Below are 26,593 nucleotides of genomic sequence, written 5' to 3' on the forward strand. Positions count from 1 at the left end.
TTCTTAATAACATCTTTTATTCATTTTGCAAGAGAAAAAAAATAGAAATTTATTTTAGAGTTAATGCCTGTACAGCTTTCTGTCCCCCTCCTAAATTGCATGGTACATACAATTATAATAAACATCAACTGAGATTCCGGGAGCAAGTGTATGTGGTGTTCCTGCAAACTCCCTGACACGTCTGACCTGCACACACGCCTCGGGTGGGGAAGGAAGGCTGGGCTCCCCTTAAAGCCACAGCACTGGTTTTGGTCACTAAAAGCTGGTTCGATTAGCGGCCCGGGCTCCTCCAGGCGTCAGCTCTCCTGGGAGCCAGGAGACGCTTGCTACATCTGGGAGGTGAGTGGAGAAGCCGAAAAGCTGGGGGCTCAGAAGCTACAGAAATGATGGATATTCTCTGGGAGAAACAAATTCTTATCTTCACATCTGCCCCGCACTCCAAATGAAAAGCGTATTTGCATAGCTGCTTGGCTGAAGCTGCAAGGCTCATAAAGTATTTTCCGGGGCTCTCAGTTCCATAGGAACGTTCTTTGAGTACAGTACCATGGTGGGGCCGGGCTGGGAGCCAGGAAAACAGTGGGTTAATATTTGGAATGAGAAATTACCCAGCACTGGGAAACCCATTAGGCCCCTGATCTGAGCTTGTTCTATAGATGGAAGTAGGTGCGTTCTGGGCTTCACGTGGCAGGGGATGCAAGGCATGTTTCCAACTTGCTGGGAAGCTGCTGGAAGAGGGAGAAGGGGTGGGGGCCAGACTCCCAGGGCACACAGCAAGCTAGAAAAGCCTGGATCAGCCCTAAGGGACGCTGCAGGGAGTATAGTGCGGGCCACTGCCCTTCAGACTAGGTCAGGTGGGAAGAGGAGGTTGGCTGTGGGACTGGTCCTCTGTCTCCCCAGCCCTGCATCCAGAGGGCATCTGGATGGGCCCTCCTGGCCCTCTGGGGTCTGAAGCTGCCCACCTATCCTATCTGGGCCTGGCCGTACCTCAGAGACGGGCGCCCACATGCCCGAGTGGGGCCAGCTCTGAGCAGCGGGTGGTTCAGCTGCCTCTGTTCCTCAGAGGGACACATGCCCTTGACCGAGTCCTTCTCAGGCTTGACCAGAGGACGGAGGCCCTGCAGGACTAGCGCCCCTGAGGGGATCCCTCCTTCTCAACTGGGCCTGGGCGGGACCCCAGATGAGGGAGGGGGTTGTAGCCTGGTCAGACATCTGTGGATCCAGTGGAAAATCCCACCCTATCAGCCAGCTCCACCTGCCCCCAGGTGAGGCAGGGATGTGGTGGTGAGGGTGGTTGTGGTGGGGGGTGCTGGCGCCTCAGCTTGGGCCTCTGAAGGCAGGGTCTCATGCCTACCGATGTGGGTGTTTGAGGCCTGGTCTCCTCCCACCCTGTTCAGCCATGCTCCAGGCTCTGGGAAGGCTGATAGGGGGGCTCCTGGTCCACCTCACTGTCTGCCTGGAGTCAGACCCAGCCCACGGGCCCCATGACAGGCCTGACCGGATGTGGGCCCTGCTTTGCTGGATCTCACCAGAGAGGCACTGAGCCAGGTGTCCCCCCGGGCCCCCTGCAGTGGCCCCAGAACTGCAGGGGACAGTGGAAGTCCACACTACATCCCTTCCTCCTCCTGCCTGAAACTCTGGCATTTCCCAGGACTGTCACCCGTGAGTCCCTTCTCCCCACCAATCCCCCTCCATGCTGCCATTCCCTTCCTGCCTCTGGGGTCTGGGCTGCTGACACGGAGGCCTGAGGGCGGGGGACATGGGTGCCAAGTGGGGGCCAGTGGCGGAGCCCCACCCTGACTGAGGACCAGCTCCTTCTCCTTGGCCAGTCAGCACCGCCACCGTCTCTCTGTCTCCTTCTCACTTATGCAGGTTTTGGGGCGCAAGGCTGTCAAAGGAAGAGCACAGAGGAAGCAGTGTTACCGGGCGACCATCCTTGAGGGCTGCCCATGTCCTCGGGGTGGAATCCAGGCTGCCTGGGTTGCCATTCAAGGCCTTGGGGATCCGGCCGCTGCTCGCAGCAGCCTCAGGCTCAGAGCAGGCTTGGCCACACTGGTCCCTCTGCCTGCCCAACCCTGTGCATCTTTTAGGATCCAGCTCAAACATCCCTCTGCCGGGAAGCCCTCGAGCTGCGCAACCTCTCCTGGTTTCCCATGGCCCAGGGCAACCCTTTTGATACTGCACTTCTGCATTTTGCAGGTCCTCTTCCCTCTGTACCCACAAGGCCTGGCTTCCGGGAAGCACACAATGTTGCTCCCTGGGTTCTGCCACCATCAGCCCCTCTGCAGCCCCTGGGCAGGCTTCTGGGTGGAAAAGAGGGGTCTGAGGGCCGGCAGGAGCAAGAGATGGCATGTGAAGCAGGCAGCTTGGTCTCTGTTCCAAGCAGACTCCCATTGGGGGATACTCTGGGCAGAGAAGGAAACTGACCTGGGTCAACTGCACTCTGCTTCCTTTTAGAGTTGGTAATGATTTGGTTTTCATTCATCATCTGGACGTCCTGATCCTCCACCTGATTACTGCAGGGAGGCAGAAGCTGGAAGGTTCAGTCAGGCTCCTGGCCACGTACCCCCTCCATTCACCCCTTTTCGGGCTGGTTGGGAAGGTCATGGGTGGCAGGCTTGGGGTGTACCTGATGGCCGTGTGCTTCTCCTGGTGACAGATGTCTGTGTCCTCAGTGAAGAGGATGGTGTGGTAGGGCACCGTGGGCTCGCACGTGGGCAGGATGCCGCCAACCAGGTGGCCCACCATGGCCAGGATCCCATTGTACACGAGTAAGTCATCCACCAGGAGCTGGACAGACAGAGGAGGGGCTGCGGCATGTGGTCCCATCCCCCGCCCTCCTTCCTACATGTGACCTCAGGCAAAGCACATCACTGCTCAGAACCTGGCTGACTAGGTGCCCGGCCTATGTTATGATTTCAAATCTTCACGACGACCAGGAAAGGCACCTGGACTAGCTTCACATTGCAGATGAGGAGACTGGGGTCACAGGGCTCCAATGCCTTTAGCCCACGTGGCAGACTGGGAGGCAAACTCAGGTCTCTGGTCCCCCAGGGCCCCCTCTCTCCCTGCCCCTGAGTCACCTCCCGGCACAAAGAACTCCCTAAACCAGTATGTTTCGAGAAGAAAAGCCACTTCCTGTTTTTTTCGGGAAGATGATTCAAATCATTCGGTGGAGGTTTTGAATTCACGGTTGGATGGCAAATTTCCCTGCCTCTGAAGACTAGGCATGTGTGTCTAAGGTAGCAGCAGAGAGAAGTACATCAAACTGTGACAAATGATAATTGCCGGCAGCCTAATTACCAACGAGCATAATTATCTCAAAAAATGCAGCTAATAAGTACTTACGCCAAACTCCTTCACCCCTCGATGGGGTGTTTTTGCGTAATTCCACAGTTTGATCATTGACACCGTAGTAGGCAGATCGAATATCACATAAACCCGGTTCACCTGTCAGAGCGAAGAACTAATTAAAACAGGCATGTTTGGAAACAGAGGCACTGCGCTGGGTCGGGGCGAGCCCGGTGGGCGTCACAGGCAGCGCCTGCCCGTCGGCCAGCCCGGGCTGCTGGGGGCCGCGATGCGGGCGGGCGGGCGGAGGGGGTTCCCGCCGGCTTTCATCTCCTCGAAGCCCATCTTGAGTCAGGTCACGTGTGGCTGCGTTTGCAGCAAACCCGCTGAGCTGGCTGTTGAAGGGCCTGTTTTCTGGGCCTGGCGTGGCCCCCCTTCAAATGCCCGCCGAGAATTGGGTGCGCCCTTCCCTGTTGCCCAGGTCACTCCCAGAAACATAGTCTGGGGCTCCAGGGGCCAAGAGGACAGTCCTCAATTCCAGAGTCAAGAGGCACTGCCTCCTGGCAATCAGCACAGCCTTGACCCCTGTTTGTCCTTTCCCTGAATCATAAATGAAAAGCACAGCGACTGGTCTTGGAGGCACCGCTGGGTAATTTTCAGCGTATGTCTTAGAACTTCTGCTGGGGAAATGGGAGGGGATGGTCCTGATTAGTGGCAGAATCTGCTAGTAGAGTGGGACCCCAAAGCCTCCAGCAGCTCCCCATCCCCAACAAAGAATCAAATATTAGGGGGCCCCTTGCAAGACAGAATCAAGCAAAAAGAATTCAGTGTTGATCACAGGCTGCAGGCTTAGTTTTGCCCGGGGCCCTGGATCTCAGCCTGTGGCCATCCTTAGAACAACCCCAGGAGGGCCTAGAGGGTATGGGAGGGGTCAGTCTTCTGCTTGTACCAAGGAAATAAGAAGGTCTAGTCGAGGGTTCTCAAACTCGGTTGCCCACAGGGTTCAACCTGACACAAATGTTTGAGTCCTGCCAGGAGGAGAGGGACAGATGGAGAAACTGCCCCACACCTAAGGGTGCTCAGGTCAGAGATGATGGCAGGTGCCAGCTGGCCAAGGTCAAGATGGCAGCAGGCTGGACTGGCTAGGGGGCCACCAGTTTGCAGCCCCAGGTCTGAGGGCTGACAGATCTCTGTGTTTCCCCTTTGCAGTGGTGGAGCTGGGGCTGAGGGGTTAACCTCTGCTCAAGGGAGACTAATGGACCACTGCAGGGGTGCTGCCATGAGTGTTTTGAGAGGAAAATGTACCCCCTTACCCTCCTGCCCAATCACATGGAGTGGAAAAGGGGGCGCCTCAGTGGTCGCCCAGGTGGATGCCCCGGCCCCAGCTGCACATCTATCCGGGCATCTGGCCCCATGGGTGCTAACCCACCCCTCCCGCCTCCTGGCTCTTGCCTCCCTCTCTACCACCAGGCACCGGTGGACAAAGGCCCACCCCTAGGTTCGCCATCAGGCCTTGAATCAAAAAATAAGCAGGACCAGTTGTAGAGCGTGAGGTCTGGGAGACTTGAGTCCGTTGGCTGGAAGAGCTTAGGCAGCTCTGAGGCCACAGAGAGAGCACGGTTGGGGTCAAGGGCCCAGGGACATAAGAAAGGAGCAGAGGCAGTGAATGTGGAAAGGCCAGGAATGGGAGAAGGAGGACAGAGTGGACTCTGCAGAGAGCAGCAGAAGCAGAAAAGAGAACCAGAGAGGGATGCCTGCAGGGACGGATGGATGCCCAGTCCCCCAGGCCTGCTGCACTGGACCTCTGGTCTCAGTCCCATGTGGCCCTTTATTCCCCTGGTGTCGCCTTATCACAAGCTACCCCAGAGCAAAGGATAAGAGCCCCAGCCCCGAAGAGCCACCCCATCAGATGTGTTAGCAAAGGCCCGCCATCCTGGCAGCCCCTGGGCACTTTGATTTGTTCTAGATTAACCTGGCCTGGAAGAAAGATGTGTCATTGAGACCGGGGACAGAAAGCCCTCCCCACCCACCACCCCAGGACGGGGAGCCTCCAGAACCTACCAGACCGGGCAGGATGGGTGCCAGCCACATGTGCCTGCCGTCATCTGTGTCATTCACTTGGTCGATGAGCTTGTCAGGGGTCCGGACGTCCCCGCACACGCCCTCTAGGGAGTTGACACTGTCAGGGAAGGCAGCGATATCTGAGGATGCCTCTAAGTTGTCATAACCCAAAGCAGCATGCTTGGCACCGCAGGCCACTCTCCTGGCCACCAGCCTCTATCATGCTGATGGTGTGGCTCGGGGGACACTGGGGCTGGTGGGCAGAGCGGCTGTCTGTTGCTCTGGGCAGCTGGAGGAGTGACAGCCAAATTAGACATGTTCTGGGGAAAATGAGAGCTTGGAAGTTGAAGGGAGCAGGGGGTGAGAGTGGAGGGGTGGCCAGTTTCGAGGAAAGGGTAGGAAACCAAGCAGAGAGCAGGCTGAAAAAGATGGGTTTCATGGAACTGCTGGAGGTAGGAATAAAAAGTGTTGCTACTGCTTTGGAGAGTGGAGGGCAAAACTTGGAGAAGAAGGTTTTCCTTTGCAAGGGGATGGGGTCATGGCTGGATTCTGCCTTGGCGTGTTAGGACCCTACTGATACTGGAAGGATGGGGGAGCCTGGCCCAGCAATTGCTACTCAACTGACAGGCATTAATGTGGATCTAGAGGAACTGGTTTCAGCTCCGGCTCTGCCATTCTGACCTATGAGATTTGGGGCCAGTCACGGGACATCCTGGGGCCTGTTTCCTCATCTGTAAAATGGAAATACACATCTCTATGTCCCAGAATTGACACGAAGATCTCAGAGGACACTGGATGTGAGAGCGTTCGGATAAAACTGATGAAGCCTTATAGACCCTTATACAAGAGTCACAAATAATGATCCAAACTACCCAGAATCCTTTATCCCAGGTGAGGAGGATGGTGTCACCAGACGAAGGCAGAAAAGGATCCAGTTGGAACCCAGGGACCCCAAGGAGATACAAGACAGGCTTTGGGGTTGGACCTGCTCTGCCAGCTCCCTAACTGGTGTGTCAGGAATCACAGATCGAGCACCTAGAGGGGGCAGGCAGGTTACGTCAAAGAGAGGCAGGACAGCCCCGTGGTCAAGAGCATGGTTTTTGGAGACAGACTCCCAGCTCTACCACTCACTGGCTGCGCAACCTTAGGTAAGTTACTCAACCTCTCTGTGTCTCGGTTCCTCATCTATAAAAGGAGGCTAACAACACTCACTTCCCAAGGTTGTTGGGAGGGCGAATGAGGCACGTGGGACAAGCCCTCAAACAGAGTGAGCCTCAGTGAATATTAACACTGTTTCTGGAGCCTGGGAGATAACAGAGAGGAGGGGACACTGAGATAACTAGTGGGATGCGCTTGGGGAAAAAGGGCAGTGGATACTCAGGTCCAGCCACTGTCACTACGAAGGGCACTGCCAATTTCTCAAGAGAAGCTGAAGATCGGGATTTTCATTGGAAACCTCCTGATTTTTAAACAATATTAGCCACTAACTCAAAATATTTAAAAACTCACTGGGCTCACAGTTTGCAAATTTTGCTGTCGGTCTGTGAACAAAGTGTTCCATGGTCAATTCATTCAGGATACACTGGGTTGAACACAGTGCAACAGACTGCTCCCTGCAGGCCTTGTCAGAGCCTTTAGAACTCTGAGTGTCTGTGGTTTTCTGCAGTTGGCAGCCCCTCCCAAATCCCTGGGCCGCAGGACTCTTTGTTTTATGGCTGTCTTGGCAGGCACGCCTGAGAGCTGCTCTGTTTTGCAAAGGTCACATCTGACCATAAATAGAGCTCAGTGGCATCTTTAATCTCTTGGGGCTGGTTCCTACAGGGATATTTCCCTCTATATTAAAAAAAATTCTGCTCCTTTCCCTGACCCCCCCCCCCAAGCTCCCTGCAGTCTGGGCAGAACTAGAAAGGATACTGTTTTCCGACAGATGGATTTTCTCTCCCCGCTCATCATACAGCTCCAGGCCAGTCAGACCGATGTAATAGGGGTCACCCCAGCTGGTCAGGAGCTGAAACTGGAAAATGACTGGAACATATGATTAAGGAAAAACAGGCTTAATTTTCTGGAGAATAAAGGAAAACAATCACAAAGATAACAAGGACATATATAGTTTTGGGTTTATGGAGATGAACAAGAGAAAAAAAGATTTTTGTTTCCTTTGAGACTGCAGTTTAATCAGGATGTATGTGGAATCAGATTTTCTTTAATTTAAACTGCATATGGATGTGTGTATGTGTTTTAAGAATTCAAAAGCCTCCGCCAGGCCCCAGGAGACAGGAGGATGGGGGCAGGGTGGGGTGCTCTCCAGGGAGCTGGACAGATGGAAGCATTTTGTCACAAGCTCAGTATATGGTGCCCAACAGTGACTGGACCTCAAAGTGTCTCATGTCTCAGTTTCCCTGGTTGTAAAATGACAAGAACAGAGTGCCTGTTCCCTCCTCCGCCCATGTCAAGTGTGCAAAGGATGAGTAGGGAGAAGGGATGCGGAAGCATCGCATCGTTGGGAGGATGGGCTGAGGCCAGGTGACCCCTTTGCTGACTGAGTCCCACAAACACAACCGGGCATCCAGCCCTGTCCCCTACTGGCTCCCAGCATTCCCAGGAGCAGGCAGGCCAGCAAGCCTGACAAGTAGTTGCACTATGTGGCCTAGCAAGTTACTTAACCTCTCTGGGCCTCAGCTTTCTCAACTGTGAAATGGGGATGCTAGCAGTACCCACCCCACAGGGCTAGTACAGTGGGTTCATACAGGCAACCCACTGCAAACAGTGCCAAGTGGCAGTAAGAGTCCAGCAGATTTGAGCTATCATTCTTTCTCTTTAGCTCCTCCCTGCCTGGTTCCCAGGACAGCGCCCAGCCTAGTCCCACAGGTTGGTCCCAGCCTCTCTGGCCCCTCCCAGCTAGAGTCCTTGGTGCTGCCTCCTGCGACCTCAGCCCCCTGGGGGCAGGGCATGGAACTCGTGTTGCTGCCCCAGTCCCAGCAGCACCCAGTGTCCCCGAGGACCTGGGAGCCCGCCCATCCTTTCCTCAGTCTCTCTGCATGGGGCTCCAGCTGCCTTGGCTGTGGCCTGCCTGAAACTCCGGACAGCAGCTGGGGCCCAGACCCCACCTCAGGGCCCGCAAGGTGGCTGCAAGGGCCCGGCCCTCTCCCAGGGTTCTGGGTGTGGCCCCAGAGGGACTGGGATGGGTGGGCGGGAGGAGGAGGATACAGCCACAGGGCATCAGGGGCGCCTCGTAGTCCATGCTCGCCCGCTCCAGGCTCTTCGTGTCCAGTCTGAAAAAACACAAAACGGCACCAGGAAGCAGAGGGTGGCGATGGCCTGAGTCGCTGGTCAGTTACTCCCCCGGGGAGGCAGTGGGGGAAGGACAGACAAGCTTCTGGTCACGTGGAGTCCCATCTACTAGGGGAGGCTCGTCACCTCAGGTTTGACTGAGACGGACTCTTCCATTCCTCCAAACAGCCCTGGGAGGTCGGTATTCTTACATCCCTGGGTGGTGGGTGAAGAAACTGGAGCACAGAGAAGTGAAGTCACTTGCTCCAGTTCACAGAGCTGGGAAGTGGCAGAAGTGGGAAGTGACCAGAGGTTGTCTGGTTCAGGGGTCCACTCTCTTAACCTCCCCCTCTCCTTCATCCCCTTCCTGAACAAGGTAACTACACACTGTGCTGAGAGCTGAGTGAGACCCATGATGGGCCGGCGGGGTGGCGTGCTGGGAGGAGGCAGCCTCTCCCAGGCGGGTGGTCAGGGAAGTGATGTCTGAGCTGAGGAGGAGGCAGCATGGGAAGAGTCAGAGCTGAGCCTTCCAAACTGAAGAGCATCCAGAGCAAAGGCCCTGAGGTGGGGAGGTGCTGGGCAGGGGTGTTTGCCCCAGAAAACAGCCAGATGGGCTGAAGGGTAGGGTGGGATGGGAGGTGGGCAGGGAGAGGAGGCTGGGAGGTGGGGAGAGCCCTGAAGGCTTTGGCTTCAAGATCCTGAGCAAGCACTTCACTAGCCTGGGCCTCGGTTCCCACATCTGTGAAATGGGCATCATAATACCGTCTTCAAAGGATATTGGAAGGATTCCCTGTAGAGTGAATACAAAGCACCTGGCTCGGAGCAGGCACAGGAGGAAGCCTCTCTCCTCCAGATTCCTCCCTCGGGGCTTCTCTCCCTGGTCCACAGCCAGTGCCCTCCAGCCCTGGCTTGGTTTTCTTCACTTTCAAGGGCAATGTTGTAATTAAGTGACTGTTCCCGGCATCTGGCCTGAGACGTGAACCCAGCTACAGTGGAGCGAAACTCATTTTGTTCCGAGAGCTTGGCCTCTGGTATTTGGACATCAGGGGGGTTAAATAAGTAAACCTAACGTGGCATTTACAAATCGTTATGAACTTAATGCAGCTGAGACTGGGGTCCAGAAATCCCAGCGAACCCATGAAACATTAGGCTCGATTTTTCTCTTTGAATCTTCCTAAACCAGGAACACAGAAACAAGAGGAGGCAGGCCCCTCCCCGAACTGGCTAGCTGGCATTTCTGGAACCGAGGCAGGCTGCAGCCTCTTTCCCCAGCAGGAAGCGCGACGAAGCATTTAAAATCACAAGCACTCCAGACTGTGAGAAACCCAAACAGCCCCAGACAAGGTGGGTACATCCCACAGGCTTCCGGAGAAGCTTGGCTGAGCTTTACAAAACGGCCAAGTTGAAAAGAAACGCGTTTGATCGTCATTTGAAAACCAGAGCCCTGGGCAAAAGCCAGCACCCGCGGCCCGGGGAGTGGGGACCACGCACGAGCCGCTTCCCTCACCTCTGGGCTGGCTGGGGCAGCGGTCGGGCCTGCAGGTAGTCCACAAAGAGGATTTCTTGAGCAAAATCAAAGTGGCAGTTGCCTGGCCCCTTCCGGATGAGGAAGCCCTCGGGAGGGGAGATGCACAAGCCATCCAGGGAGACGTGGACAATTCTGGCCTAACAAGCAAAAGAAATAACATGCATGGAGACAAGAAGCTGGTGTGGGGAGTGGGCTGAGCGCTGACCTGGCTGCTGGCAGCTGGCCTGTACCACAGAGAGCCTTCGCGGAGCCCCCAGGCCTTACTCCTAGACCAGAACCACCTGGCCGAGGTCCACTTCTCAGTGTCATCCCTACTCCGTGCCAGGCGCTGTGCGGACAGCAAGGGACAAGGCAGGTGAGGCCTCGCCACAGTGGACATGTAGAGACCTTTCTGGCTCCACGCAGCTGCAGTGGCCTGAGACATGGTATCAAGGACATGGACTCAAGTGCTCCGACAACCACCGTGAGTAGCTGTACAAGTTACCTAACCTCCCTGTGCCTCGACTTCCTCATCTGTTTAATGGGGTCAGGGATGAGCTGACTTCTATAAAGTATCCAGAACAGAACGGTGCCTGGCACAAAGTCAGTGCCTGGCACTTGGGTCAGTGTTAGCCTATACTGATCCTTTGCAAAACCCTGGCTCACACATCGCCTCCTCTCCCAGCACTTGACCCTGGGACAGAAATGGGCCCCTTCCTGATCTTCCTTCTCATAGCCCTTGGCTCATCCTTTTAAGGGCATGTGCTCCCTAGCCGTGTCCTCGGTGGTCTCTGGGCCTTCCTGGATGGCAGAGACCCCAGCTGGAGACCTCAGAGTGCGGCACACACTAGGTGCTTATGGAGAGCTTGCTGAATGGACTCTATTTGGGCCAACGTGTCCCGCTGTTCTAGGCCAGATTTTGTCAGCCAGATGGTTGGAATCTCCCAGTAAATGTCAAAGCCTGGTGGCAGCATCTGAGGTGGCTCAGCTGTTTCCCCGGGTCAGGGGGTTGCTCAGTGAGCAGAGAGGGGCACTAAGCCAGCACCCTCCCTCTGACCACACATTTGGAATCTCAGCTCTCGGCACTTCCCCCTCCTCACGGTTGCAGCTGCCGACCCAACTGGTGGCCTTTCATCCCTGGGAGACACAGAGGGGCCTCTCTGCACAGAAAGGAAGAGGCCCTGTTCTGGGTCTCGTGGATAAATATGTAGCCCCAGGACCCTTCATTCCTTCAGCATTTAGGGCCATCCGTGCCCCCCTCCCCTGCCACCGCCACCACCAAATCAGTCAGTCAGTCACGGGAAGCATAAACCGAAAAGGTATAGAGGGGCTGGCTTCAGGAATGGCTGGATATGGCGATCCACAAGCTGTCATTACACCTCTGCTCTGCTTTCTTCAAGGCTAATTCCTACCCTGGTCCCAGGGCTGGACCTGTGACCCAGGCCTGGGCAAAGGAGAACTATAATCCACTGGCCATGTGATTGGTTCAGAGAATTGGAAGTCGACCAGAACAATCAGCATGGCTCCTGGGGTTTGGCTGACTCGCCTTGAAAGAGGGATTCTCTCTTCTGCTAGACTTGGAGCCCACAGGACATACGCCAAGAGCTGTGGGGGTTTGCCCTGTGGGAAAAGCCACCTGAAGTGAAGCTGGTGCCAGAGCAAAGTAGAGGCCTAGGAAGGCCCTGTTGCCCTTCTTGGCTACCACCTCCTCCAGGAAGCGTCCCTGACTTCCCCAGGCTTCTGTTCATTCCCTCAGAGGGGGCTTTTATTATCACCTCCACCTTATAGCTAAGGCAACTGGAATTCAGAGACTATGCAACCTGCCCAAGGACATGCTGGAGGGATGTGAAGCCCATTTCCCGGAGTGCCAGGCCTGGCTCTAACCACATGCCAGGGGCCGGTAGCCAGGTGCCCAGAAGCACACCATCGGGTAGGCATGCGATGCACTTTCCTGGGGAGGGAGAGGCCAGAGTTTCCATCACACTGCGCCCTGGGATCTGCCCTCTCAGACTGTGCCCATCTCCCCATCTCCCCAGTCCACGGTGGCCACCCATCACCGGCACCAAGGCTGGCGGGGGCCAGACCTGGGAAGCAGGGGCTCTTGGGCCCAACGTTTCCAGGCTGTAAATCCAGGTCATGGAAGCTCAACTGGAAAGACTGATTCACTCAGGGGAAGGGAAAGGCCCAGAGGCATGAGCTGAGGCCGAAAAATGCTTTTTTAACGCCAATAGAGCTGACATTTTACACTCGTTCAGCCAGAGAGCCTGCTTACAAAGACACCAGGGCGGCCTGGGGGAGGATTTGTAAACTGCATGCTCAGAGGAGCCTTTGCTCTTGAAGGGGAGGGCCTGAGGGTGGGGGGCTGCTCATGGCTGTGATAAATCACCAGAGTCTTAAGGCCCCCGAAGAAACTCTGCATGGTGCTTGGTGAGGAGCCCAGACCCGGGCTTACAGCGCTGGAGGCCGGGTCCCGGCTTTGTCACCTTGCAGAGGGTGATGACTCCCCTCCCAAGGGAGGTGTCCCCCTCCTCCTCCTCCTTTTACAGATGAGGAAACTGAGGCCCAGGGAAGGCAGGCCACTTACCAGAGGTCACACAGCTGGTAAAGGGTCAGAGGGGGGGATTCAGACTTGGAGCCTTGTGACTTTAGGGCCCTGACTGCATTGCTGTATTTTAGGTGACCTTGTCATGATCACTTCCCTTTTGTGGGAGGGGACTGAAAAGCCCATGAAAGGAGCACTTCTGAGGCCATTTTCCACATCCCAACAAGAGCCCCTGGTTTTTCACATCGAGCAGAACACTGGAATTTAGAGTGTGGGCTCCCAGCCCGGCAGACACGGACTGGGGCTTGAGCTGTGTGACCTTGGATGAGTGACTGGACCTTTCTGAACCTCGGTTTTTAATACTCTGAAAGCTGGGGGTAATAACACCTGCCTCCCAGGGGCTGGGATGCAGGTCTAATGAAATGACAAATGCACGAGGAGCCCTCAGCCCAGGCCTGGCCCCTCAGTGAATAACAGGGCTGCAACCAACCGACCACTGCGAGCTGGGGGCCTGCTGAGGACCCCTGAATCCCCCCGAAGAGATAAGGGGCTGCAGTTTCCCAAGTCTGCCCTGGGTTCTTTGGCCGGCATTTGCTGTTTGCAGGAGAAGGAAATGGCAGTGGCTCTCTCTCCCTGGCTGTACCCACCCCCGGCTCCATTTGGAAAGTTCTGGAGGATTTATGCTCCTCTCCGTCAGCCACGCCAGCCATTCATCAAGGCGCTGTTTCCCTGACAGTGGACGGAGCGCGGCCGCTGTTCCCCGGCTTACCCCTCGGTAGGTGTCCTCGGGAGATTTATTGTAGTTCCAGAAGCGCAGGCCTGCGATGCTTTCGGCTCTGTCGAAGCGGATCGTGACCACGTGGTCCAGCCCCGGCGAGAAGGGGATCAGCCACATATGCTCATCCTCCATCGTGATGTTGGCTCCATCAATAAGCCTGCAAGTGGCGGGGAAGGAGCGGAGAGAAGGGGGCAGCCGGGTCCGCTGGGAGAAATCACAGCGTGGGGTGTACACCCACTCCTCTCCCCTCTGGGGCCCCTGCCTGGCAGGAGCCTGGCTGGGCCCGGCTCATTAAGGGGAGGTGAGACTAATTAAAGAAACAGCGAGGTGTCATCTCTCATCTGTGAAGTCAGACAAAATAGGAAAACAGGAAAAAGTAACAGTCTGTGCTGTTAAAGGTACAACGAAGCAATCATCATGGTTTTTAAAATGGGGTTTGGGGGGGTAGGTCATTTTTCAGGACCCTTTAACTCAGTGATCCCATTTCTGGAATTTTTTTTCTCCTGAAGGAAAATGTATTCAACATGTTAAAAAGCTATCTGTACCAAGATACTACTTATATTAGCAACAAACAAATAAAAAAACCCCTAAAAGTTCTCAAAATAGGGAAAAGTAAACCTGGACAGTAGTTAAAATGATAGTCATGAGGACGATGCCATAACAGGGAAAAGGCAGGCTGTGAGATGTCAGGGGCACTGATTTTAATGCTGTAAAATGAGGACAAGGACCAGAGGAGATTTTGCAAAAATGAAAAACAGATTTCCGTCAGAGGGGATGGGAGGTGACTATTTCTATTTTCCCAGCTTTCAGTGAAATGCTGTATCGACTCTCTGGTACATTTTGAAATAATTCTATTCCTTCTTTCTTATACTGGGGGAGAAAAATACTACAGCCAGGGTGAACTTGGCAGCTCCCGGCGTGGGGCAGGTGCCTCTGTCTGGCCTGTCATCACATAGCCTGGGTATCCTAGGGCAGCCCCCCACCCCTGGGAGGGAGCCCCCAGCATCCTCATGTTCTTCTCAGCCACTGTTCTGGCCTTGCCCACACTGCACTCCCATGCTGGTCAGTTTCTGGTTCTCCTGCTCCAGACATCCTGCCTCACCCTTCCCAGCTCTGCCCAGCACACTTCAGCTCAGACCCCAGCCCTGGTCTCATGACCACTGAGAGGCCTAGCTCCAGAGACAGGGGCCCAACTCTCAGCCTCCAGGGCGACCCCCTCCCTTCTCGCTCTCCTTTTTCTGGAGACTTTGAAGCTGCCGTACTGGGAGGGACATAGGCTGCTGCTGTGTTTCCTAGATTTTAAAATAAACTTAATTTTTCCTTTTACATTTTAAAGTTTTGGACTTGGAATAAATCTTACAATCAAAGTGTTCATCCAAGGAGGTAATGTTTCTTTTTTTTTCCTCCAAAAGGCTGTTATTAAATTGATGGATGGTGTGTCTTACAATTGCTGGCATCTTAAAACTGAGGAAATTCAGCAATTTAACCCTGGGGTGTTTGTGGATTAAGCTGACTGAGATCTGGCACTAGAGAACCTTCTATTTCCTTCCAAAAGCAATTACCTCTCTGTCCTAGAAATGGGGCCACCTCCATAGCAAGACTACAACCCAATTCTGAGAGTGGAGAGAATTGTTGAAGTGTTTTAGCTGACAGTGAAGAGAGGTCCCTACAGACACACTCAAGAATATCTAAACGATACTTCTTAGCTTTGTCTGCAAAAAAGCCTAGACACAAGGATCAACTCAGCAGCCATAAGCATCCCTAGTGGTTAGACTATGGTCTCTAAATACCATTTCCCACTAGAGAGAACCTGGGCTTCTTGGAGAAATGGCTGATTCCATGCCTGGGACAAGAAACATACAAGAGGAGCCTGGAATACCTTGTCACATCAGAAAGGAAAGCAAGGAAGCTGTCAGAGACTACTGTTTACAAAAGATATTCAGGAGTTCCAAAGAGGGAATGATCTGAGCATCGATAGGATAAAAACTGTGATTAATTGAAACCCTTCAAACACAGTGGTGTTAAATCCATGAGTTTATGGTAGTCAAAAGCAAAGAAATGTTTTAAAGGATGCTAGAGAAACAGTTTGCTCTTTTGAAAACTGAAAAATAAAAGGAAAGAATCAAACATTTAGATGGCCTTCCCTGTTTGAATTGCCCCTCAAAGTAACCAAATAATGGAGGGAAAATTTTCTCTTTATTGATAAAAAAAAAGTGTTAGGATCAGTGTATCACCATTCCACAACCCCTAACACATAAAGAGATCTAACCACTAAATGTTGGCCGCCAACGCCACCAAGAGCCTGACAAGCAGTGTCCTGAAGGGAACACAAAGTGACATCCATGCCCTGATGGTTAATGTCCTGCTCTAATGGTCAAACCTCAATCTGATTGGACCTCTAGATCTAGTGAACAATTTACAAGAGATCCAGGGGCCTGAAGAACAGGTTAAACAATACCATAGAGGTGGAACCAGTAAGATCCAGACTCATCCAGGCAAAGAGCCTGGTTTCTTCAACAGATAATTTAAAAGAGGAAAAAAAGAAAGAAAGAAAAAAGATGGAAGGGAACCTCGGGATTATGGGAGGCTTAAGAGACATATCAACCAATCACAACAAACAGAACTTTTCTGGATGTCAATTCAAAGAACAAACTGTTATAAAGGGATTGGGGGGAAGACTGTCGGGGAAATAGAAACACACTAGATACCCAGCAATTTAAGGGATGATTGTTCATTATTTGGGTATAATTATGGTACTAAGATTAAGTTTACGTCCTTATTGTTTAGAGATATGTGCTGAAGTACGTAGAGATGAAATGCTATCAGCCCTAGGATGTGCTGCAAATGGTAAGTGAGTGGTATGGCCGAACCAGCGGGGCCAACCCTGAGCTGATGGTCACTCTTAACAATCGGCAGCCAGAACCACAGCCTCCAAGTCTAAGTGTGCACACTTGGGACTTGCCAAGATGTGGAGTGCCCCTCAAGCAGGTGATGACAGCAGGGCATGAGGGCTGTGGTTAAGGGGCACCTTATAGGAAAGCAGGTAGGAGTCTATCACTGACCCCATGCACGCTCTGGACCAGGCCGGGATTGGGGAGCCAGGGGGCAGCGGGGTGGCACAGCTGTGATGTGGAATCCCCTTCCTGCCCTCCAGCCATAGGAATTATTGTCCCCATTCTACTGATAAGGGAGCTGAGGCAGAGGAAGACAGTATCACTTAGCAGTTAAATGCCTGGGTGTTGGCTTCCCGTGGGCCTGCGTTCAAATCACGACTCTGCCACTCAACTAATCTGGGTGACCTTTAGCCAGTTTTAACCTCTCTGTACCTCAGTTTCCTCATCTGCAGAGTGGGGGCCTCTGAGGGCTGTCTGAGATTTAAATGGATGAATATCTGTAACTGCTAAGCATAGGCCAGTGTCTGGCATTTAATAAGTGCTCAGAAAACGGCAGCTATAATTTCAGTTATTACTATTACTACTCCTTTTATTATTGGAGAAGTTAAGAAACTAACAGTAGCTGGCAAAGGGGAGAGCTGGGGTTTGAACTCTTATCCCTCTGACTCCCCTAGACTCTTCTTGTTCACACCTCCAGGCAGGACCCAGGCCCGACAGGTGTCCTGATTCAGGGGAGGGGAGCACCTGTCTGCGGGTTATGGGGCCCCATGGATCGATGCTGGATCTTAGGCTGTCCTATTGTTGACTAGACCCAATCCGGGCTCATGAAATCTGACAAACGCAGAGGAAAGCGCAGCTGGTGCCCCCTGTGGAGACGTTCTCAGTAATCACCTCCAGCCTCAGACAGGCGAAAGCTTTCAGCCCCTGAGAGGTGGGGTCGCTCGTGCCCAAACACAGAGCCAAAGGCTTACCAAGCAGCCCCGTGTGCCAGGCCCCACACTAAGCACCATGGAGAAGACACAGAGCACAACTGGGTCTGGAAGCAGGATAACCTGGCTTCCAATCCTGCCGACCGCTTCCTGGGCCTCAGTTTCCCTTGACTGTAAAATGGGCAGACCCCAGACCTCATGGGGTGGCCAGGAGGAGATGGAATAGAGGATGCCAGTTGATGTTTAAGTCTGAAATCTACAATGCAGATCAGATCCCCCAGCCCCAGCTGTCAAGAGCACTGCATTTCTTACAGACACTCACTTGTCCAGGGTCCGGGAGTCGTCGGTGTACTCGGGCAGGTCATTTAAGTCTCTGGGGGAGGCGGAGATCTGGTGCAGGCTGATGGGCAGTGCCTGGCCGTCCCTGCCCACCACTTCCAGGCCTGTGAGCCCCAGGTAATGCAGGTCTCCCCAGGAGGCGGTGAAATTTAGCTGGAGGCCTGCAACAGGAAGAAGTGCCCCGTGAACACCAGAGCTTCCGGAGGAGGTACCCAGGATGGAACTGGGAAGAGGACTGATCTTCCTGGCATGCTACCGACTAAAACACCCAGACTGAAATGGAAGTGCCTTCGGAGTGCGCTCTGCACTTTTCCTCTAGGTGGCCCTTTGGCCTAGGACCCTGTTGATGCTCAGGAAATATCTGCAGGATGAATGGACCGGTAATGTTTAAACCTGCACACAGCCCTGGGTCCTTTCTCCACTGATCAGTCACATTGCCCACCCCGTGCTTAACACCCTCGTGTGGTTTCCCTTGTTGCTTGGCCAGCAGGCCTCGCCCATCTGGCTTCTACGTACCTCTCAAACCTCATCTGGCACCTGAGATCCCTAGTTCCACCTAGACTGTCTTTCCATCACTCACATTCACTTTCCTCTCTCCCATCACAGGGCCTTTGCACATGCTGTTTCACCATCTGGAACTCACATGGCCTAGGTTAACTTGTGTTCATCTTTCAGATTCCAGCTTACTTCCTCAGGGAAGCCCTCCCAATTTCTTTGACCACACTGAGCCTCCATTCATAGCCTGCCATGTCACTGTGCACTCTCCCTCCCGTGCCCTGCTCACTACTGTGATCTTGTGACCCTTTGGTAAATGTCCATCTGCCCTGTCAGTTGGTTAACTCCCTGAGGGCAGAACTCCCATCTGTTTTGCTAGATCACTGTGCCCCCAGAGCCTGGCACAGGACCTGCCACACAGTAGGAGCTCAGTACAGATGGAATGATTAAACAAGTAATGAAATGGAGGCCACTGCGTCAGGAAACCACAGTGTCGGAAATGAACATGTTACGTAAATTGGCCACTATCACGAGGATTCACATGGGTTCGGGGTAAAGGAAGTGACCTGTGGTGACACCCTCCATTCTTTTGCCCTTGCTCCACCCCCTACTCCATCAGGGAGCATTTAGAAGTGAACCTCTGTGGTTCTGGGGCAAAACTGCCCAGGCGAGTCATTCGTTTGCCCAGAAAGCTCAAAGGAACGAATCTCTGTCAGGTGTCTGGCTGGAGTTTCTCTTTCCTTAACGCTCTCCCGTTACAGCAGGGCCAGGACCAAGAACTCTTTATGCTTGGAGAATTGGGGGCCTATTTTCCACTCTTTTAGGTGGCTGTGTTCAAAAGAGTCACACTTGTGGCAACTTCCACGGAATGCCAGCAAAGCAGTGCTGGGAGAGGGAAGCCTGGATTCACATGCTCCCACCTGATTTAGCTCAGATGAGGAGGTGGAAGTCCAGGGAGGTCGCAGGATGTCCCATGGCCAGGAAGGGAGGCCAAGCCACATGACCTCCCTGGAGCGTGGCTTCCCCTCCTACACCCCTGCGGTTTCCAAAATACGTTTCCTAACTCAGTCTCAGATCCTTCTGCTCTCCACTGTGTCGAGTTAACTGTGAGCATCTTGGGGGCAGATGAAACAGATGTGTGACCAGCATGGTCCTGAGCACATCATAGCTTCGCACAGCACCGGCAGCACGTAAAACGGCCACAGATTCCTCCCACTGAGTCCTCGCCTCTTTGCAACATGATTTTTCCGCTCCTCCCATCCAGACGTGGAGTCTGTTTCTCCACTCCTTGACTCTGGGCCATGTGATTTGCTTTGGCCAATGGGACAGAAGCAAAAGCGAAGCAAGCAGAGGCTGTCAAGCACACAAGCCCGAGGAAGGCTGGGGGGTCTGTCCTCTCTTTCTGCACTTGGAGTGTTGCCCTGCGAAGAAGCCAGGCTCCCCCAGTTGCTCTGTCACTCTGGCCAATAGCCTCTCGATTGCCGGCTGTGTAGGTGAAGACATCCAAGGTCACTCGGCTACCAGCCCATCTGCCAGGTGACCAGACACACAAGCAGGCCCAGCAGAGGCCGGCCAGGCTCCGATGAAGGATTGCTCAGCTAGGCCACTGAATTACGATGAATCACGATTACTAGCGGTGATGGTAAGCCACTAAATTTTGGGTTGGTTTGTTCAGCAGCAAAAGCAAGCTGATACATTCTTTCTCATCATCTCAGAGAGGCCTTGCTTAACCCCCTGAACTCAAACAGCACCCTTCCCTATCCCTCTCTAAACCCTTACTCTGTGTTATTTTTTGTCACCTGACAATAAGTTCTACATTTATTTGTTCATTTGTTTTCCTCAATCTTTCTCACTGAGATGGAAGCTCCCTGAGGGCGGGGGCTCTGTTGGCTGTTATATACTGCTATGTCCCCAGAGCCTAGAACAGTGCCTGAAAGACCGATGGTCAATTAAGGCTTTTTTTAAAAAAAAATGAATTATTGATTGAAGAGTGTGTTTAGTAGCTACCTGCAGGTAAATGAATCAAAATAAGATCATTGTATTTCGCCAAAATCATAGTCCATGGTAAACAAATATTTATTGCTGCTATGTATCAAGCCTTGTTCTTGGCACTGGAGATCCGAGGGTAAACATCTAACAAAATCTCTAGGTGCTTCCATTGCAGTGAAGACAATGAACAAACAGATAAAACTGGTAGTTCCACAGAGTGAAGAAAACCATGAAAAAAATGAAAGAGATGAGATGGGGAGTGACTGAGCGGAAGCAGGGCGGGTCAGGGAGGGCCTCTCTGAGGAGGTGACATTTGAGCTGAGCCCTGGGTGATAAGAAGGAGGCCGCCATTCTGTAGCATTTCCGGAAGGACGTTCCAGGCTGAGAGGACAGGAAGGGCCAAGGCCCTGGGATGGGAACTTGTCTGACCCCTGGTTGAAACCAAGTGACTGAGGGAGAGGGTGGAGAAAATTGAGATGAGAAGGTTAGGTGGTATCATGTCATCAGGCGGGGGCTAGATCATGTCATGAGGTCTAGATCTGACCCTCGGCCATGGGGAGCTCCGGAGGCTTAAGTTTGGAAGCAGGGGAGTGACGCGATCTGATCTGGGTCGTGGAAAGCTCACTCGGATCGGATTCTTAAAGGGAGACCAGGAAGGAGGCTGCTGTGATACCCACGGCTGGGCAAGGATGGCAGTGGTGAAAACGAGCGCAAAGAGGACAGATTCAGGATGTGTTTTGGAGACAGCACTGCCAGGATTCCCAGTGGCCTGAACAGATGCGAGGCAAAGTGTGACCAAGGGACAGAGTGGCTGTGGGTACCGACCCAGAGATGGAGAAGGCCTGGAGCTGGAGGAGGGAGCGGATTTAGACAAAAGGGGATCGCTGTGAGGGAGAAATGCCACCTCCCCCTTGAAGCAAGAGGCAGCGCCCCAGATTCTCCCAGCCTGCCACCCCTCTGTTTGCCTGGCAAGACGCACTGAGATGCCAACTAATTTAGGGCTGCTCCGAAGCGACTGCTCTCCTTTTCCAGCTAATATCCATGTTCCATATTCATTTTCCTCTGGTGTATCAATTAGTATTTATATAAATGGAAATTAATTTTGTTATTTCTCTCCCATGTTTCAACTCTCTCAGCTCCCTTCCTATTCATCACTGCTGATATTTGCAAAACTTCCAAAATTAGTGTCATCTGCAAATTAGCAAGTCATAGATCCCCTTTCAAAACATTAATAGGATTGGCCGGATTTACCAACCCCAATGCACCACCCCCACCTGGGTCATTTTATCAAAGCTCTCTCTGTGGACACAGGCTGGGAAAGCAGGTTTAGGATTTGGGATCCAGTGAGGAAAAAGCCAAAGGTTCAGAGAAGAGAGATTCAGAAATCATGGGCCTGAAAATGGGCAGAGGGTCCTCAGTCAGAAGACTCCTGTGCTTTCCTGCTGAGCAGAGAAGCGGAGAAATTACACTTTCCTGGCAGCAAAAAAGTCTGCAAGCTCTACTCCAGGGCAAAACTCCCAAAGGCATTAAAATCACATTTCTGAGAAAGGTCAGAAGCTGGTTCGCGGGGAAGATATTTACAGACAGCATCTTTGGGGAAATCACCTGATGAAGGGGACAGTAGCTGCTTCTGGCTGGCCAGCCAGCCTTCTTTCTTTCCTTCCTTCCTTCCTTCCTTCCTTCCTTCCTTCCTTCCTTCCTTCCGATTATGGCATGCTGACCTCCTCTGGAGTTTTGGGGGCTGACGCCTCATCCTTGGCTTCAAAGATGGGCCTCTGACCTAGGCCGGGCCAATCCGTGTTTTCCATCACCCATGCCTCCCTGCCATGGTGAGCCCCAGTGATCAGTTAAGGAAGGGCACGTGACCCAAGCCAGGTGAGGAGACTTAATTCCGGGACGATGGTTGAAATTATTGGCAAATGGAAGTTCTTTTACCTGGGATTGCTGGGCAGAGCTTCCAGAAGCTCCCATGTGGACAAAGTGTGAATGGGAGATGGACAAGAGAGGGAGAAACAGGGCAGGGAGATGGAGGGAGACACAAAAGCCTGGTGATGTCGTTTGTGAACCTGGATCCAATAACATGGGTAACTAGCAACCCCTGACCTTTTTAGCGGCAGAAGCTAAGAAATTCCTTTTTTGCTTAACAGATTGAATTCAGTTTTCACTGTTCACAGTGCACACACACACAGGCACACGCACACGCACACATACATGCACACAAGAATCCTGAGCAACCTAGGGGAGGTCAGGCTAAATCAGAAATGATTGCTGTCTTTCAGGACCTCACAGCTCTGAGGTGGGGCGGTGCAGACTCCTCACAGAGACCTCTGAGGTGAGGCAGCCTCTCTGGGAGGGTGTTGAGTGGTGAGGACCCAGACTTTGAATTTAGACACGCTTGGTTTTGTTCTTGGCCTTGTACTAGCTGTGTGACCTTGGGTGGCTTACTCAATCTCTCGGGGCCTCAGTTTCCTAATCTAACCTGGAAATGGGGAGAACAGAGCTGTGAGTATTCCACGAGATCAGGCAAGGGAAGCCCCAGTACCGTGCCTGAATCGGGGGGGGGGGGGGGGCGAAACCAATCCTCAAGCCAGGTTCTTGCCTCCATTAAGTTGGCTTTTAAATTACTCTGTTATCCCAAAGTAATTGAAAGAGAGTTCTGGAATGTAAGTGGCTGTGAGGATTTAAAGCAAGACTTCTTCCTCTTTTCTAAGAGGTAACTGTCCTGCTGAGGGAGGGAGGGAACGAAGGCTGAATTCTTACTGGGTGTGACTGGGAAGACTTCCTGGGATGGAATGGGGTGACTGCAAGGCCTTAAGAAGGGGGAGTGGAGGATGCTGTGGGGCCCTGCCCAGATCCCACCTCCCACCGCCAGGGCTGAAGGATGCATCCCCCAGGGGCCGGGGTTGCTGGTGGCTGACAGCTCACAGCTGAGCCCCCCAACTTGTGACCGTCCTTAGCTCTGCACCTCGCTAGCCCATGCCCAGTGACGTGTTATAATACAGGTGTGTAAAGGCCCAGTGCCCCTACTCAACTCGGGACAACTACACAACTCTGCCTGTGGAGCTGGCAGAGGCTTTTATGGGACAGCACCGAGGCCCAACGTCCCCCCTGCTCAGTCCTGGCTTCCTGCCCGCCTTTCCCATCAGAGCACGCCCCAGGAGTTTCCAACTCAGAGTCTGCTTCTTGGGAACCCAATTGGTGACAGCTGACATCCTTTCATCAGGCAGGGATGGAGAGGGCAGGCACCAGGCTGTGGGTACAGAAGCCTGGAGGGTGGCTCAGGAGATGCTGGAGGGAAGAAGAGTAGCAAGGAGGAGGCTAAACTCAGACACATTCTGGCTTCGCTCTGGAGGTGATGGCAGGGGAGGGGGCATGACAAAGGCAGGCACGGAGCATCTCTTCTTTTCAGAAGCTGACTAGAGGTGGATGATGGGCACAGAGGGCAAGGGAGAGCAGGAGGCGAGGCTGCAGTGAGCAAGCCCACAGGGCCTTGTTAACAGGGAACAAGAGAGAGAGATCACAGTCAGCACGAGTGACCCCGGGCCTGAGGATCCCCCAGGACGCAGGCAGAGGTGCTGGCGGGATGTGCACGGAGCAAGAGAGGACCCGCCGGAAGGGCCCAGGGGAAGAGTGAGAACAGACACGGTGAAACCCAGATGGGATCTGCTCAGAGGCCACCAACTGGCCCGGCTGGCCCAAGACATGTGTTGTTTGGCTCACGTGGGCTTTTAAAATATGGTAGGATTGGTCACCCACATCTACAAATGTGGAGATATCACATCTACAACCAGATTTCTGACTTTTTGGAAGACCTGGCACCTGGGCTGGGGCTCCTGCTGCCCCATCCCACCTGGAGCAGAGAGGATGATCTGCTCAAGCATCTGCTCTGGGGTCTATTTTGAAGGGACAACTCAGAGCCCTGGATGGGCAGGGGCCCGGGTCTTTTCTGGCTCTTATATCTTCTTGTTCTATAACTTCTGGGCTCCAACTGTAGCCTCCCGGGTCAGGGCTGCAGCTAACATGTAAGACGTCTGCACGTGAAACGCAGAAGTGCCCCTCTGGGAGCGCACACTGCCAGGAATGCCCCTCCTCTGCAAGGATGCAGTCCTGCCAGGGCCAGCGAGCCCAGTGCAGGCTGGTTTCAGTCCTGACTTCAGTTTCAGGCTGGTGTCTCTGTGCAAGGTACGACCTGCCTGTCTGTCCCAGGAAACCCTGTCCCATGTGGCCATGACTGCCCCCACCTGAGGCCCCAGGCTCTGAAGGTCCTCCTCCCCCCGACACTGCCCCGGGAGGCGGTACTCACAGATCCCATGGTAGATGCCCGGCTCTGGCGTAGTGACTTCAGGGACAAGGGGCCTGTATGACAGCTCTACCTCCGGGATCTGCACACAGATTGGGGGACAAGCAGAGGGCAAGGGGGTGATTTCAGTGATACCCACACAGCTGCCCAGCCATTTTTCTGGCTACTGCTGCCCACCCAGTGCCCCAGGTAAGTCCCGAGCCTTTTCTTGGGTTTCCTGCCTTTGTGGGAACCCTGTGACTAGAAACATGGGTAGGCCTGGAAACCCTTGTGTGTCTGAGTCCTTGCCAGAAGCTCTTACCAGTAATGGACACTACCAGCTCAGGTGATTAGATTTTCTGGAATAGGGAAGGACTCTGTCTTGTTTATCTAGTGAGCTAGTGGAAGGAGGGAGGGAGACAGAGCAGGAGGGAGGGATGGAGGGAAGGAGGAAGAATTCAACCCTGGGGCCTGTGCATCTGCATTTTGAAAGCTCCCCAGGTGATTCCCATGGGCAGGCAAATAAAGAACCATTGGTCTATAGACAGAGTTTGCCGCCACACCTTACTTCTCGGGTCTCTGTGTAAACTTTTCTTGCTAGATTTCTGCACCGTAAGTCAGGGCGCAAGTGCCTTTACTGTTTCACAGACAGGAAAGCTGAGATGCAAAAAGAAGTGATGTCGCTTGTCTGGATCTTAGAGTTTTAGTGGGGATGGTGTTTCATTGGGTACCTAAGGATATCCTGATAACCCCTCAGTCCAGCCCCTAGGGACAGCCCCTCCAGGCCTCTGCCCGGCTACAGGGAGGACGGTGAGAAAGGCAGTTTGCCTGAAGTAACCCCTGACTCTGAGCAGCCTCAGGCCGTAGGGGATGCTGCTGCCCTGGAGTCCACGTGCCTTCTCTTGCCTTCTTGGGCACCCTGCCCTCCCTGATCCTCCTAGCACGCCCCCTGGTGGATGCACTGACCCTGACACCTAGGCGGGCATGCAGCTCCAGCCCAGCCCTGCTCTGGGTGTGACATGGCCTCCCTGAGCTCAAGTTCCTCATCTTTAAGGCAGAGAGAGTGATCCCTCCCTGCCCCTCAGAGGACTAGATCTGACCAGAGTCCCTGAGCAGGGATTTCCCTGTTCGGAAAATGCTGGGCAAATGGAAGGCCTCAAAGCCATCTCCCAAATGGAGGCCCACGCAGAGAAGCCAGACAGCAGACATGTTTCGTGGCCCGCAGAAGGTTTGAAAACATTTTGAATTAGTGGCCAACATTTTTTTAATGGGGAGATTTTACATAAAAATGTAGATTTCCGGCTTTATTTGAAAAAAATCAGGATTACCATCAACAATGAACTAGCTTGTCTGAGGGGAGTGGCAGCTGCTTTCCTGGAAGGGGGAGAGGGCCTCACCCCTCCCCCACCTCCCCTGGTGCTCTACGGGCCCCTGCCCGTGAACATGCTGGGACTGACTCGCCATGGTGTAGCACCGCCTCAGTCGTGACCTTCCCATGGCCGAACCTGCTGTCCTTTGGTTCCTGGCTGTTCCCACCCTTCTCCCCCACTCTCTCTAACCATCTCCTCTTTTCTCCTGGGGACCCTGCAGTCTCTTTGCCTTAAGTACTGGTCTTTGACTTGGGCTGATCCTTGCCCTGAAAGTCCTCTTTCATTTTTTTAAAAAAATATTTTATTTTTATTGGTTTTGTTTGTTTTGGAGAGGAGGTAACTAAGTTTATTTATTTACTTATTTACTTATTTATTTTAACAGAGGTACTGGGGATTGAACCCAGGACCTTGTGTATGCTAGGCATGTACTCCGCCGCTGAGGTACACCCTCCCCGCTCCTCTTTCATTTTTGATAATTTGCCCATTAAAAGCACAAGTTTTGGAGTCCTGCATTTAAGTTCTAGCCTTGTTGCTCCCCCACTGTGTGCCACTGGGCAAGTTCTTGAGCCTGTGTGAGCCTTGGTTTCTTAAACGGGGCTATTAATTGTCTTTATCCTGACGGTTGCCAGGAGGGTTAAACACGATGGCACGGTGCTCCACTGCTGGACCATGGTTTATGTGTCCAAGAAATGATTGCCTGGATTATCATTACTTTAATTCTCAGTCTACCTGTTAAAAGTATTTCGAGCCCTTCCATCAAAAACTACAGTGAGTGATCAAAACAAAACCCAAAGCAAAAATTCCCCTGAGACTGCCAACCTCTAAATTACAGAGATGACACAGAACTGATTT

At 53.2% G+C, this 26,593-nt stretch overlaps 1 protein-coding gene across 1 annotated transcript in view; it reads right to left on the bottom strand.

Moving 5' to 3' along the window:
• The window catches only part of KIAA0556 (KIAA0556 ortholog), a 173,989-nt gene continuing 147,396 nt past the window's right edge, over positions 1–26,593 (bottom strand). Inside the window, 11 exon segments of the mRNA XM_014560871.2 lie at positions 1–1,885; positions 2,425–2,513; positions 2,627–2,787; positions 3,346–3,447; positions 5,350–5,489; positions 7,264–7,374; positions 8,557–8,621; positions 10,127–10,284; positions 13,438–13,603; positions 17,592–17,769; positions 24,396–24,474. Coding sequence (XP_014416357.2) covers positions 1,827–1,885; positions 2,425–2,513; positions 2,627–2,787; positions 3,346–3,447; positions 5,350–5,489; positions 7,264–7,374; positions 8,557–8,621; positions 10,127–10,284; positions 13,438–13,603; positions 17,592–17,769; positions 24,396–24,474 — 1,308 coding nt within the window. The 3' untranslated portion in view covers positions 1–1,826.

Source organism: Camelus ferus, chromosome 18 (genome assembly GCF_009834535.1).
Source record: "Camelus ferus isolate YT-003-E chromosome 18, BCGSAC_Cfer_1.0, whole genome shotgun sequence".
Taxonomy (NCBI): domain Eukaryota; kingdom Metazoa; phylum Chordata; class Mammalia; order Artiodactyla; family Camelidae; genus Camelus; species Camelus ferus.